This window comes from Phyllostomus hastatus, unplaced genomic scaffold (assembly GCF_019186645.2).
Source record: "Phyllostomus hastatus isolate PE091 unplaced genomic scaffold, TTU_PhHast_1.1 phas_contig_198, whole genome shotgun sequence".
Lineage (NCBI taxonomy): Eukaryota > Metazoa > Chordata > Mammalia > Chiroptera > Phyllostomidae > Phyllostomus > Phyllostomus hastatus.
In genome coordinates this window covers 5,454,794-5,468,911 of record NW_025333715.1, presented here as the reverse complement: position 1 = coordinate 5,468,911, position 14,118 = coordinate 5,454,794, and the positions used below count along the sequence as shown (strand labels likewise).

Genomic DNA, 14,118 nt, shown 5'->3' with positions numbered 1-14,118 from the left:
AGCCCAAGCCTGCACGCCAGGCAGCTTTCGGTCCCCACTTCCCCAGGTTGGATGAAGACGGCAAAGTTCTGACCCCGGAGGAGCTGCTCTATCGGGTAGGTGGGGCCTGGACTGCAGCCTGGCTCCTGGGCTGGCACTGGGGGCATCTGAGTGACAGCTGTGTCTTCCCAGGCTGTACAGTCTGTGAATGTGACCCACGATGCCGCACACGCGCAAATGGATGTGAAGCTCCGCTCCCTCATCTGCGTAGGGCTCAAGTGAGTGCCTGCTCCTGCTGCAGGTGTGACAGCCCCCGGTCAGACAAGGGGCAGCCTTGGCTTTGGCCCTGTGGGGGAGCAGGGGCCTGTGAGCCGGGCCTTCCAGGACCCCGAGGAGGTGGCCAAGTGGAAGGCAGCAAGGCTGACTCTCCAAGGCCGCCTTCTAGCACAAGACCAGCTCTTGCTTTGTGGCCAAGGAAGGCACTTGGGGGTTATATCAAGCACAGATTTTAGCAAAGTGACCAGTGAAGAGACTTCCTAGAAGTGAGTCTACTGCAGCAAACCAGGGAGGGGAGCCCTGCCTGAGGGGCCTTGGGCATTTGTGAGGCTCAGGCCTGGGTGAAGGAGATGTTTCTGGATCTGCCACCACCTGCGGTGGGAGGAGGGGCTGGTGAGACAAGCTCAGGAAGTGGCTGTGGCCCCACCAGGCTGGTGAGTATGCACTTCACTCGGGACTGACCAGCAGGGCTCAGGGTCCCTGTGCCTGGCAGGAGGCGGTGGCTGTCTCGGATGCAGAGAGGAAAGGGCTGAGTAGAGGACATGGAGGGAGAGGGCCTGGGGCTAGAGAAACCCTGGAGTGGGGTGGCCCGGCCCAGCACCAGAGGGCAGAGCCCCACCATGGTCCTCAGAAGACACTATGGATGTCCCCCGTCCCCAGTGAGCAGGTCCTACACCTGTGGCTGGAGGTGCTCTGCTCTAGCCTGCCTACTGTGGAAAAGTGGTACCAGCCTTGGTCCTTCCTGCGCAGCCCCGGCTGGGTTCAGATCAAGTGTGAGCTCCGGTGAGGACCCTGCCACGGTGCTGGGCTTCTGGAGCCCAGTCCAGTGACCCTGGGGGTTGGAGGTTGGAAAGAGCCAGCCTGAGGGTGACTGACAGCCTCCCCTCCCTCCCTCCAGTGTCCTCTGCTGCTTTGCCTTCAGCCTCTCCCAGGACTGGGAACTTCCTGCGAAGAGAGAGGTAGGTGGTTGGGGTTGGTCCTTGGCCCAGCAACCTTTCTCCTGAAGGGGCTGCTGTGGTGGGTGTGCTGGCAGATCAGTCCAAACACTTCCTGGGTGGCTGAGGCAGGGCCCTGTAGTCTCGCCTAAGTGCTGGCATTGCCTGCAAAGGACCACTCAGGCTCCTGCCACCTTGGGCTTCCTTGCTGTGCGGCCCCAGACAGTGAGGGGCTGTCCCTGTGTGCAGGAGGAGAAGAAGCCCCTGAAGGAAGGCGTCCAGGACATGCTGGTGAAGCACCACCTTTTCAGCTGGGACATAGATGGGTGATGCTCTTCCTCCAGTGGCCCCGTCATGCCCAGGCCTCTCCCAACCCATCGGCTACCAGAGCAGCTCCTTCCTCAGCAAGAAAGCAGCACTGCCCTGCTTTGGACAGGGGCTGAGGTGGCCCAGGCCTAACCCAGCAGGAGCAAGGGGAGAAGACACTGGAGCTTCAGCCAGGCGTCATGGTAGGGAGATAGGGGACACCACCCTGAAGCAGAAGGTGGGGGGCCTGGCTCAGTCTGTTCCACCCAGTGTCTTTCTGTCGGCCCCGGGCCCCAACTTCACTGCTTGTACTGACCATAAACCTCGTGAGGAGGTAGAGAGCCACCTGTCAGTTTTCACTCAGGAAAGGAATGGGGGAAAGGAGGGGGGGGTGGCTAAAGGCTCCTTGGCCTCTTTGGGTTGTAAATAAATTGTCTTTGAGAAAGCACATCCGTCTTTGGTCCAGTAGGGGCCATGGAGCTCTATGTCCAAGGTTCTGCCCTTTCTGGAATGGTCTAGATGGACAGCCTGGCTGGGAAGGTGGGGCTATGGTGTGGCCCTCAGATGCCAGAAGACCTGGGGCCCAGCCGTACCAACTGCCTTGTCCCTAGATTGAATGCAGACTAACAAATGGGGTTTCTGTTTTTATTTTAAAAAGTTCACACAGCTTCCCCACTTCTGTCCCAGCACTGGTTTTGGTGACTCCCTCCCCAGTAGCCCAGGGCCCTGTGGATGACACTGACAGGCCAGAAGGGAGGCTGGGCCCCAGCACAGGAGGAAGCCATGGCCTGAGGGCTACCTCTGGCCCCACTCTGTGGCTAATGCCCCTCCTGTCCCAGGGCTGTGGTGGCTGCAGTGAGGCAGCGGATGGAATGTGGGCAGGGGACCAGGAAGCACCTCTGCCCTTGTGGCACTGATAAGGAGCAGGACAGGTGGGGTACAGGCTGTGATGGGGTGTCTACATGTCAAACACACGTGAAGGGTGGAGCTAGGGACCCCAGAAGAGGTGGTCTCCAGGCCATTCCGTATGTGCACAGTAGGATGGGAGGGAGCTGCATCCTCCTTCCCCCCCAAAAATATATGTATATATGTATGGCGATATATAATAGAGGTATGTACACCTGTACAGAACACGTTTGCTACCAACCGCTAAATGGTTACACTACACCAAGACGTTAACGTGGCAGCTCCCCCCACCCCCCACCAAACCCCCACCTTCCCAGGAGCCTGGGGTCGGCACCACTGGGAATGGGAGGTAGAGGCCCTGCTTGTTTCTTCCCTCACAGGGAAGGGAGGGATTCACGCCTTGCCCACCTGAGCAAACTGCAGCCGGACAGGTTACCTCCAACCTCACAAAAGGAGGTCAAATAGAACACCCCTGGCCTGTCCAGGCCTCTCAAACCCAGGAGTGGACCCAGAGCTGCTGCTTGGCAGCTTCTCTCTTGAGTGAGCCTGAGCCAGGGAGGGGGAAGCAGGGCCTGTGATTGTCAGGACTCACGACCGCACGGAGAGGCTGAACCAGGCAGGAGAGAGCCGAGCTCCCTACAGTTCCCGAAGCTCCCAACTTCCAGCCCCTCCAGTCCCCTGGCAAACCTGAAAGCTACAAGCAGGAATCCCAATGTAGCTGCAAGTCGTGGCCGTCAAGAAAGTCTGTGGAGAAGAGGCTGGGGGCCGTGGTGCTGAGCGGGGCCAGGCTGAGCACGGGGCCACCTGATGACAACTCTAGCCAGTCCATGCTGTCCAGGTGGCCATCAGCCAGGTCCAGGCCCATGCTGCCGGGCTCGGGGGCAAAGTGCAATTCCGAAGTGTCCATGGGTGAGGGGGGGTGGTCCAGGATGGCAGAGCTGCTCAGCATCTGGCTATGGAGGTCATCAATGAGGGAGAGGGGCTCTGGCCCCTCATGTCCACTGGTCAGTAGGGGCAGCCCTGTGCTGCTCTCCAAGAAGTCCTCCAAGCGCCCAGGGAGGGCAGGTGAAGCCGATGGAGGCAGGGCAGCCTGGGGAAGGTCAGCAGAGGGTGGGGAGTGTGTGGCCAGGGGTGACCCGCAGGCTGCTGTCGAGGGAGGCTTCTCTTTCCCTGGCAGGGATGGTGGCTCCTTGAAATCTGCTGAAATTTCTGTCAATCAAGGACGTAAATGGATGTCAGAAACCAGGCCTGAATAGGACCTGAAGTTGGACCCTACCTTATACAACGTACAAAATTACCGCAAAATGGGCCAAAGATCTAAATTCAGGAGCTAAAACTGCCAAACTCTTAGAAGAAAACAGGGAGGAAATACTCATGACATTGGATTTGGTAACAATTTCTTGGTTATGATGCCAAAATCACAGGCAACAAAAGAAAAACTGGACTACAGAAAAATTTCAAACTTTTCACTATCAAGAAAGTGAAAAGACAACCCATGGAATTGGAAAAATATCTGCAAATCATATTATCTGATAAGTGATTCGTATCCATAATAAAGAACTATAATTCAACAAAACCCAAGTGAAAAATGTGCAAAGAACTTGTACACATTTCTCCAGAAGATACACAAATGACCTGTAAGCACATGAACAGATGCTCCACGTCACTAGCCACGAGGGAAATGCAAACCAAAACCACGACGAACCACTCACACCCACTGGGATGGCTATAATCAAAAAGAAAAGTGTTGGTGCAACGGAGAAACCTGAACCTTGTGTACCGCTGGCATGAATGAAAAGGTATAGCTGCTGTGGAAGAGTTTCGTGGTTCCTCGAAAAGGTAAATATCAAAAACCTTAAGATCCAACAACCCCCACACCGCTTCTGGGTACAGAAGCGAAGGAGGGAAAGCAGGGACTCCCAACAGCCGCCCGCACGGCCACGTGCACAGCAGCACTTCTCAGAGCGGCCAAGAGGTGGAGCAACTCAGGTGTCCAGTGGGCGAACGATCAGCATGACCTGGTACCGCCACACGGTCAAGTATTATTCGGCCGTAGACAGGAAATTCCGGTGCGCACTACTGTGTGTGAACCACGAGGGCTCTATGCCAAGTGGAGTGAGCCAGAGACAAAAGGACAAAGACTGATTCCATTCAGATGAGGTCCCCACTGTGAGTGTACTTAATGCCACTGAACAGTAAGTTCATTTAAAATGGTTAGAATGGCAATTTTTATGTGTATTTTATTTTACAATAAAAAAAAGTTATGAAGAAACAATCCCCATCCCTGTAGGTCCTGTCCTCTCACTCTTCTCCCATCCTAGCTGGACACTGCTCTCACCAGATGACCAGCTCCCTCCAAGTAGACTTGGCAACCCGCCCAACTGCCACCAGTGAAGACGCCGCCAACCCTACCCACTTGATTCAAATGCCCTCTTCTGGCACCCTCGCCACCTCTTTTTCTCTGGCCACTTCCCAGTGGTCTGCTGGGTGCGGGCGGCCCGCCCCTCCCTGACTCGGCCATGTCCTCAGCCCTGGGGCTGCAGGCGGGCTTCCTCTCCACTTCCTGCACAAGCTCTCTGTTCCTGTCCGGCCTCGTCCCTCCCACTTTCGGTTCCTGTCTGGACACTGGGAACTCCTTAAGGTCACACCCAGGCCTCTCCAACTGCCTCCCAGCCCAGCAGCCTCAGTGCCACTTGCTCTTGTCAGAAATCCTCCTCAGGTCCCACTGCAGACCCCAGTGTCCAGGGAGTCTCCCACTGATCAAAATCAATGACCAGGTTTTGAGCTTTTTTTTTTTTAATTGAGGTAAAATTCACCATTTTAAAGTGTATAATTCCATGTCTGTGCTCTCACTTTATTCTACCACCTCACTCAACCCTCCCCCTACTGACATAAAGCGGTTAAAAAAGAAAGCCCACACTCTTGCTTTCTTGCCTGCTGCCCCTCGTGAAATCCCTGTGCTCTAACCTGACGCCTGCCCTGCTCTGCTGCCCTGTGCCCTCCCTGCACTCGGGTCCCCGCCCCCACACCACCCGGTCGGCCCACTGCATGCAAACATGCTGCCCTTTCTTTGCTCCCCTTTGCAGGAAGCCCGCTGCAGAGAGCTCTCCAGACCTGCTGCTCCCCACACCCGCTGGCCTCTATTCACCCTACAACTGACTTGCCCACTGTAGCGCCCTGGCTGAGGTCACCAATGGCCACCAGACCTTGGTCTCTGTCTTCCCTGACTGCCCATCAGCAGCCCTTGGCTTCGGGCCTTCGCCCTCGGGAATGCCCTCTCCACCTTGGCCAGCCTCATCTGCATGTGTCCCCAGCTCCGCTTCATTCTCTGCTCACCCAGCCTTGCGGCTCTGCCTGCCGATCTAGATGCCAACAACTCCCCAGTTACTGCCCTGAGCCCAGACCTCACCTGGGCTGTGCGCATGATGCCTCCAGTCTTGGGACATATCTAAACCCGACTGAGGCTGCACATTATATGGCCCCACACACCCCACCGGAGCTCCCCCTAGTCACACATCTGCATCCTGGTGACTCAGGCGGAAACCCCTAATGCCATCCTTGGCTACATTCTTGTCCTCTCGCCACACTCCTAATCCACAAAGAAATCAAACTGGCTCTCTCCACAGCAGATCCTGACTTCTCCTGACTCCTCGCTTCTCCAGTTTGCTGCTGCCTCCCTGCACCTGCCCTCTGCCCCTGGCCTGGATCGCTACAGTGGTTGGTCATCTTGCTCCTGCCTTTCCATAATCCTCTGCTCCGAGCTGTGCGGTGCATTCTGGCATCATCCAGAGTCACAGCACCTGCACGCTGCACCCACGAGGCCTCGTGATCTGCCCTTGCCCTGACTCTGACAACTGCACGTGCTCACCAGTCACCCACCCACCATGCACCTGAGATCCTTCCCTCCTTTTCACAGCATTTAGTCCTATCTCAAATGATATAATTTACTTATTTTGTCACTTATATCCCATTATTTTGCTCACCGCTGTGTCCCAGCACTGCAGGGACAGTGCCTTCCAGGCAGTGGGTCTGGGTAAAGCAAAGGAGTGTTGAGGCTACACTTCCCCTCCCCCAGAGTCTTGCCAAGGCCCTGGAGGCAGGGTGTCTTAACCCTTGCTGTGCCCAAAGTTCGAGGCCTGTTGCCTATTAAGTGTTCAATAACCAAACAAAGAATAATCAACCCAGTGAGGGCTGGAGACAAGCTATGGAGAAAGGAAGAGGCAGTTCAGGGGTTTAGACTTTACCTCCACTCTGAATAAGAATGTCAAACAGGTCATCCATCTGTTGACTCGAGGAACCATTTTCCTGTGGGAGAGAAAAAGGACAGAAAAAAGAAAAGGTGAAAATCTACAACAGGAGACCCCTAGCTGGGATCAGGGCGTACACCCTTCCCCCTCTGCCCGGAGCTGGGAGCCAGACCCAAAGAGCCCACCGGCCTAAGCTCAGGCTCCAGCGCCCACACACCCCACTGGGCCAGGCCCCCGCATCCCTGCCTGGAATGGCCCAAGGCCTCTGCGACCTTACAAGACTGGTTCCTGCCCACCCCCATCCTCCAGCTGGGCTTGCGGGGACTGCGGGAACCCAGCCCCGCCGCTTAGGCAGCCACCCACCCTGACCAGGCCTCAGCCTACCTTCTTCACCTGCTGCCTGGGCTGCTGGTTCACGGCTTCCTCATAGCCAGGCGGCTCCTTCTTCAGCAGAGAAGTAGGGGTCCCAAAGCGGGGCTGTGGCGGCATCTCCAGGTCCATCTGGGCTGGTGGGCCGGGGGCTGGAGAGCCAGGCTGGGACAAGGGCTGGACATGAGAACGGTGAGAGAAGCCGTAGCTGGGGGAGGGAAGCAGCCCCGGGGCGCTGCACACTGAAGGAGCACAGGCCGGGAGGCGCCCACCTTCCAGGCCAGGCCAACTTGGCCAGCGGCACTGGCTCTCAGGAAGCTTTCAGAGAAGCCACTGGGGAAAAGGGATCCAGGCTGGCGGAGGCCCTGACCTCTGACCCTGCAGAGGGTGGGGCTCTGGGCTGGCTCCCCTGCTCCTCCCTTTCTGCCTAAGGTTGCTCAGGGCTGCTGTCTCCCATCCTGAGGTGCCTGGTTCCTGGCACTGTCCCCTCCATCCTGGAATTCTGCAGGGCTGAGAGGCCACACAAAGCCAAAAGGAGGCTGGTTTGAGGGTTTGGGCTGTGAGGGTTTGGACAGTGACACTGTGGTGTGGTCAGCTGGCCTCTCTGAGGGGAAGGAGAGGAGTGAAACTCACCAGCCTCAGCCCAGTCAGTGCCCACCCCCTGGCCCCCGCAGTCGGACCCCGGGCCAGAGAGCTGAGCCCACAGCCTCTCCCTGACCCTCACGGGGGCCCGTCCCACACCCACGGAGCTGAGGCAGGCGTGGGCCTGGCCTGGGGGGCCGCTCCGGAGCCCTCTGCTGGGGCACAGAAATGTTCTGACATCGACAGCTGGAGGAGGTCTGCAGCCACTGACGGCTCCACCCTTACGGCTGTGGGGTCACGAGCAGGTACCACAACGGTCCCAGGTCTTAATACCCTCTTTGGTGAGAGAGGGATGGCAATCCCTCATTTGAAGGGTTGAAGGGGAAGTTTAAAGGAAGCAAGCCTGGCCTGCCCGGCCACGGGGGCCCCGGGTACGCAGGGCTGTCATTAGAAGCACCTTCACACACTCCTGTGTCCTCTACCCCCGCCCACAGCCACGTACCTGCTGGGGACTCCCGCTGGCCAGGCCAGGGCTGTCTGCGTTCTTATTGGTCACGGTGAGGACGAGGTGGGTCCCTGTGGAGTCAGTGATGATAGTGGGAGGTGCGACCCCCTTGACGAGGCCAGAGTCCTGTGGGCCCAGAAGCAGCTGGGGTGCGGGGGCCGGCTCTGGCTCGGGCAGCACAGCTTCCTGCTTCACCACCACCGCAGGGGGCACCAGGGCACAAGTGTCTATGTGGTGGGCAGTAGGGGCTGCCAGGCTGGGGGTGAAGGGGTGAGCAGGGCCCAGGGGCTGCTGGCTCAGCTGGCAGCTGGAGAAGCTGTTTTCCTGCTTCACTGGGACGCCAAGAGGGGTGGGGGCCGGGGCGGCGGCCGGGGCGGGCTGCTGGGCCCGCTTCTCCTGCTCCAGCTGCAGCCTGAGCCACTCCACCAGCTGCTGCTTCTGCCGGAGCATGCGGGTCAGCTCCTCGATCTGCTTGTCCTTTTCCTGCAGCATCTGGTCCTTGTCACGCCCCTCCAGCTCTGCCCGCACCCCAGGGCTCACGCAGCAGGACCCAGCCCGGGGACCCTCCTCCTTGACGAGGATCTGCAGTGGCGAGGCCTGCAGGGTGAGCTGGGTCAGTGGAGATGTCACCATCTCACCAAAGGTGTCCCCAGGCGTGGAGTTCTCATCGCCCGTGCTGAGCAGCGAACGCTCCGAGGGAGTGGGAGACACGGGGGGTGTGGAACCCGTGCTGCCGAATTTCACCACTCCGTTGCTGGTCACGGTGGCCACCACCACCTCTGCTGGGGCCAGGCCTGCTGCCACCAGGGCAGGCCCCGTGCTCAGTCGGGCCGCGGGGAAGGCCACCACGACCTCGCCAGCCTTGGGCAGGATGGAGGTGGCGGCAGGGACCTTGGAGGCCCCCGGGGCAGGGCTGACTTGCTCTTGGTAGGCACGCAGGCGCTCAATCAGGTCTGTCTTGGTGCCTGAGACGGGCAGTGACCGCAACTTCAGCTCCTGCTTCAGCTCTGCCACCTGCAAGGGGGCGGACAGTCAGGGCAGCAGGGGATGCAGGGAAGTGGGTCCAGGCAAGAGGGCAGTCAGAGGAGGACAAGCTCTGGCGTCTCCCAGGCCTCGCCTACTCAGGCGCCCTGGCCACTTCACATACATGAGTCCCTCGCCCCCGCAGCCCTGGAGGGGGAGACGCGGGCCCCAGGCCCAGCCGCTCCCTTTCCCTGCCCTCACCACAGCAGCAGCCTCCCCTGCCCCCATGTCTGGGCAGAACACACCCTCGGCTGTCCCCTGCCCTAGCATGATGGCTGTGCTCAGTGAAGACTTACTGGACTGATTAGATTTTACAAACATTAGGCTCACAGGAGGAAAATAACTTTCAAGATCACAGAGCTAATGAGCGGCAGCGTTGGGAGCCACAGCCACGGCTGACGGACTCTGAAGCCGCTGTGAGGCACCGGCGTGTTGCTGTGGTCAGGGCACGATGCAGGCCGGGCGGGAGGGTTTGTTCGGAGGACACACTCTCAAGGGAAAATGTGACCCCTTGGGACAGTCTTCTGATCCGGGCAGAGGACGCAGGCCAGGCCCCAGCACGACCCACCCCTCCAAGGCCCCAGGACACAGCACACGCCGCCCCCCTCCCAGGCAGATTCCGCACTCGCCCAGGAGGTGTGGGGCTGGGGCCGGTGCTGACCGGCGCGGTGGGAGAGGCGGGTGCGCTGAAGCAGACGGCCCCGCGTCCCAGTCCAGGCTCTGCCCCTGTCAGACCTCCCCCAAGGCACCCCTGCCAGCTCACCCGCAAGTGGGGGACACTCCCTGTCTCCCACACGGCCCTGCAGAGGCCGAGGAAGAGAAGAGGCTCACAAGGGCTGGGTAAGCCCCGAGGCCCCGGACAGATGCTGGCTGATGTCGCCAATGGCCAGGGCCAGGCAGGCCCTGGGGCAGGTTCCAGGTGCCTCTGCTGGAGACTGGACTCCGGAGCTCTGCTCCGCCTTCCATGACCACGGGTGCCGAGCCGGCTGCTTTCCCTAACTTTCGGATGACCGCCTACCTTCATGTCGTCCAGATTGGCAGGCAGGGACCCCGGTTTGCCAGTTAGTGAGGTGCTGTTCTGACGTGCGAGCCCACTAGGCCCGGGGGCGCCCGAGCCGGAGCCGGTACTGGGAGTGGAAAGGCTGCGCATTGGCGGGGGCCCACTGCTTCCCGCAGCCTCGCTTGCCGGCCTGAGGAAAGAAAGACAGGAGTGGGCACCCACAGGTCTCCCCCTCCCCCTTCCCCAGGGCCGAGCAGAGGTGGCTTGGGACGAGGGGTCTGCCCACAGGCCCTGCCTGGGAACTAGTCCCGCAAGATCCAGACAAAGGATCCTTGAAGACCGGGGTTCACCCACCCCAGACCTGGCTGGCACCTGCCTGTCTCAGGGCACTCACAGCGGGGATGGGGGGAGCGGGGGCTGTGGTGGGCTCCTACTTTGGCGGGGCCGGCAGGATGGTCTGGTAGTTATAGTGCTGCTGCTGCTGCTGGTTGAGGATCTGCAGCTGCAGGAAGAGCTGCTGCTGCTGCAGGATCTTGGCATAGGAGGAGTCCATGGGGGGCGCCCCCTTGTCCTGTTTTTGGTCCGGGGGGATGTACTGGTGATACTTGAGCTTCTTCACCTTTGGCTTCAGTTCCTTGGCTTTCTTGCTGCGCTGCAGCTTCTCACCGGCAGACTTAGGTTGGCTTTGCTGAGGGAGCAGGAGACGGAGGGGCCGTCAGGGGGCAGTCCCGGGCCTCTCGGAGGGAGGCCACCAAGTGGGAGGCCGGTGGCCACCCCACTGCAATGGAGTGGCTTCCGAGGAGGCACCGCCACCCACCCTGCCTAGTCCCCCCCTCCTCCTCCTCCAGGACCGTACCCCTCCAAAGCGGAGGCCTCATCAGTGGCCGGAAGTGTGCCAAGGAGGGGGCAAAGGCGGACTGAGGGGAAGGCTCCAGGCTAAGGGAAAGTCAATCAAAAGCAGATGTCACTGTCACACCAAGCACAGAGTGAACATGACAAGGAGGTAGAAAGAGCTGGTTTCTGGACCTCGTGTCACCCACACCAGGCCCTTCACAGAGACCGGGTCGCACAGACCTGCAGGAAGCCTGCCTGGGCAGGGAGTCCCAGGTTCACTTGCAAATGAGAAAACAGGCTCAGAGGCCACACAGTGGCCTTGATCACGCCTCGTGAGGGGACCTGGGACCCAAACCCCGGACTCCAAAAGCTCTGCTCCTTCACCAAAGGGGCCTCGAAGACCCCCGACTGGCACACCGGGGACCCGGCTGACCAAGAAGGGTAGCGGATCACGGCCGGAGGCCTGTGGCTGTCAGGAAGGGTAGGGCAAGCATCAGCAGGGGCGTGCCAGGCCAGGACTGTGGAGAGCCGAGAGGTTTTTGCGCGGGAACGCCAGACAGGAGGGTGGGGACTTGGTACAAAATCCGCTGGGGTCGTGACCCAGTGGCAGTGGGCACTGAAGCACAGGTTTGGGCAGACGGGCCAGAGGAAGAGTGGACAATGGGAGCACGCGGCGGGGGAGCAATTCGAGGGTTTACAGCTTGGAGCTCTGGCAACTCTGACACCGGTGGCCGCTTTGCGGGAGTCAGGAAGAGGCTCTGGTTTTGCGAGGGGGCACGGAGAGAGCGAGGAGACAGCAGAGCTGGCAGAGCACCTGGGTGCATGGAGACGGGCCCGGGGCAAGGCTGCGGAGTGAGCAGTGGGGCCAGCAGGGCCGGAGGACGGAGGACGGAGGACAGAGGCCGAGGGCTGGGCCTGGGAGGGCCCCGCAGAGAGGGAGGAGCAGGAGGAGCCGAGGGAGAGCAGGCACAGAGAGAGGGGCCTGCCCAGAGGGGCCGAGGCCAACCCAGAGAGGAGGAAGTGAAGACAGACACGCACACTTTCGAGTGTGTGGTGGTCAAGGGAAGGCACAGGTCACGACGGGGAGCAAGTCTGGGGGAGGAATTTTGGGGGAAACACTAACAACTGTGGCCAGGCAGGAACAGACCACAGAGGCAAGAAAAGCACCCACTGCGGAGGGAGCGGCCCGGAGCCAGCACAACGCTCCGGAGCACCGGGGCCCGGCCGAGGGCGCTGGCTGCTTCCTCTGGGACTCGGAAGCCTCAAAGCAGGCAGGCGGGCTGAGGGGTGGGGCCCACGCAGGGCGAGTAGGGGCGCCTCAGGGAGCCCCACAGACAAACACAGCACCCAGAGGTGCAGCCGCGGCTCAGCTGGCGTGAGAGAACACGAACCTGGCCCGCTCCTAGGCTGGGAGCGACAGGAGCAGAGGACCACGGACGGCCAGACCCCCACCAGGGCAGGCAGGGAGTGTGGGGCGACTGGAGAACAAGGCCCGACAGGGGAGCGGGCGGGAAGGGAGGGAACCCGGCCAGCAGGAGCTCGGACGGGGTTTCCGAGGCCCCGGAGGCGGGGGCTCTACGGGGCAGGGAGGACCGGAGCGCGCTCCTGGTGCCCACGGGGTTGACTTGACCGCAAACCCAGCGGCCCCTCCAGGAATTTCAGGTCGGGCCATGGAGGAGGACAAGAACGAACCCCTGTCACTGCCAGCTGAGTGGCCTTGGGCCCTGGCTTCACTTTTCAGCTCTGCTGCCGGGGGAGCAGGCTGTCCGGTGCCCCCCAGGGAGGGCAGAGATGGAAGCCCGGCAGCCCAGCCCGGAGCACGGAGCACACGCCGTGCTCGGTGAGGGGGGGAGAGCACTGCGACAGCCGGCCCCCGCAGAAGCACCGAACACCACCTCAGTGGCCTCTGCTAGGCCCTGACCAGGGAGCAGTGATGTGCACCACCCCCCACCCCCCAGCTGTCCCCACAGGGGCACGAAGTCACAGCCGGCTCCGAGGGGCACAGGGAGGGAAGAACGGCCACCAGAGAACGGTACCTTAATGAGCGTGGGGGCGGGCTTGGCAGTGGGGGCCGTGGTTCCGTTGGTGAGGCTGGGGGGCAGAGGAGGCTGCTCCGCCAGGAAAAGCGTTTCTCCAGCCTCTGGGCCCACTGGGAGTTGAGGCACGACCTGCGAGAGAAGGGGAAGTGAGGGGGCGTGCCATCTCCGGGGGGCAGTGCATCCAGTCCTGCTCTGCCTGGAGGTGGGTGACAGTCACTTCCTTAGGTGCCATCCCCGTGGGCAAGGGGGACTAGAAAAGGGAGAGACAGAGGGTGGTCGGGGTGGGCCAAGGAGGCTTAGGAACCACAGGTGGCCCGGTGTCCTCCCCCTGGGGCCACAGGCTGGCCGGAATGGCTATCCGCTGCTGACGCGCCCCTTCCCCGGAGCAGCCAGCTCTTGAGCTACCAGCGCAACACCCCTCCTACCACTGTCTCGCCTGGTCTCAGCGAGGGGCCCCAAACGGGGCGGCTCCAACAAGTTCGGGGCCCACAGGAGCAGGGGAGGCACGCGGGGCAGGCCAGCTCACCTGAGTGGGGGGTACAGAGGTGGCACTGGGCAGTGGCTCGCTGACGCGGGCTTCCAGGGGTGATGGCACTGAGCCCTGGGACTCGTGGCTGGCAGGCTGCTCGGGGGATAAGGCATCGCTGCTGTCCTCGTCGAACGAAGAGCTGTCCGCTACCTTCGGGTAGTTCACCTGGCCCACTGAAAGCCAAAGCCAGCGTAAGGCTCCACCTCAGGCCCCAGGGAAGGGGAAGGGGGGCCCTGCTCTCCCGCCAGAGGCTGTCCCAGCCAGGTGCCCGTCCTCCAGCCCCCTCCGCTCCCCTGCCCCAGCCCAGCAGCGGACAGGAGAAGGGAGACCAGCAGCCAACCTGCCTGGTGGGTCCGAAAGAGCTCTAAGAAAGCGCATCATCGTGACCTCGAAACAAAGGCTGGAAAGAGTCCCACTGGCCCATTACAGTGCTCCCCTGGGCAAGGAAAGACCTGACCTTTCACCTCTTGCTTTTAACTCTACACTGCGGTCAGTCTGGAAAGTTCTCCCCTCCCTCCCTCCAAGCTGCTACCTCCCCTGGCTCAGCTTCCCTATTGTTAAAAGTACTTTGTTTCCATCCTGTGGCTG

At 60.8% G+C, this 14,118-nt stretch overlaps 2 protein-coding genes across 6 annotated transcripts in view; one reads left to right on the top strand and one right to left on the bottom strand.

Annotated features, from left to right (window-relative positions):
* SGSM3 (small G protein signaling modulator 3) overlaps positions 1-1,944 on the top strand; it is a 39,850-nt gene extending 37,906 nt beyond the window's left edge. For all 3 annotated transcript variants that reach the window (XM_045835158.1, XM_045835159.1, XM_045835160.1), the window contains exons 18-22: positions 47-95; positions 172-257; positions 916-1,038; positions 1,154-1,214; positions 1,440-1,944. In XM_045835158.1, the coding sequence (XP_045691114.1) occupies positions 47-95; positions 172-257; positions 916-1,038; positions 1,154-1,214; positions 1,440-1,520 (400 nt within the window). In that variant the 3' untranslated portion in view covers positions 1,521-1,944. The remainder of the gene's footprint in view (positions 1-46; positions 96-171; positions 258-915; positions 1,039-1,153; positions 1,215-1,439) is intronic.
* A 183-nt stretch (positions 1,945-2,127) lies between these two features.
* MRTFA (myocardin related transcription factor A) overlaps positions 2,128-14,118 on the bottom strand; it is a 100,454-nt gene continuing 88,463 nt past the window's right edge. For 2 of the 3 annotated variants that reach the window (XM_045835157.1, XM_045835154.1), the window contains exons 6-13: positions 13,528-13,703; positions 12,999-13,130; positions 10,563-10,816; positions 10,147-10,318; positions 8,103-9,119; positions 7,034-7,195; positions 6,647-6,707; positions 2,128-3,611 (exon numbers count right to left, since the gene is read on the bottom strand). In XM_045835157.1, coding sequence (XP_045691113.1) covers positions 3,097-3,611; positions 6,647-6,707; positions 7,034-7,195; positions 8,103-9,119; positions 10,147-10,318; positions 10,563-10,816; positions 12,999-13,130; positions 13,528-13,703 — 2,489 coding nt within the window. In that variant the 3' untranslated portion in view covers positions 2,128-3,096. The remainder of the gene's footprint in view (positions 3,612-6,646; positions 6,708-7,033; positions 7,196-8,102; positions 9,120-10,146; positions 10,319-10,562; positions 10,817-12,998; positions 13,131-13,527; positions 13,704-14,118) is intronic. The other variant, XM_045835155.1, reaches the window with a different exon arrangement.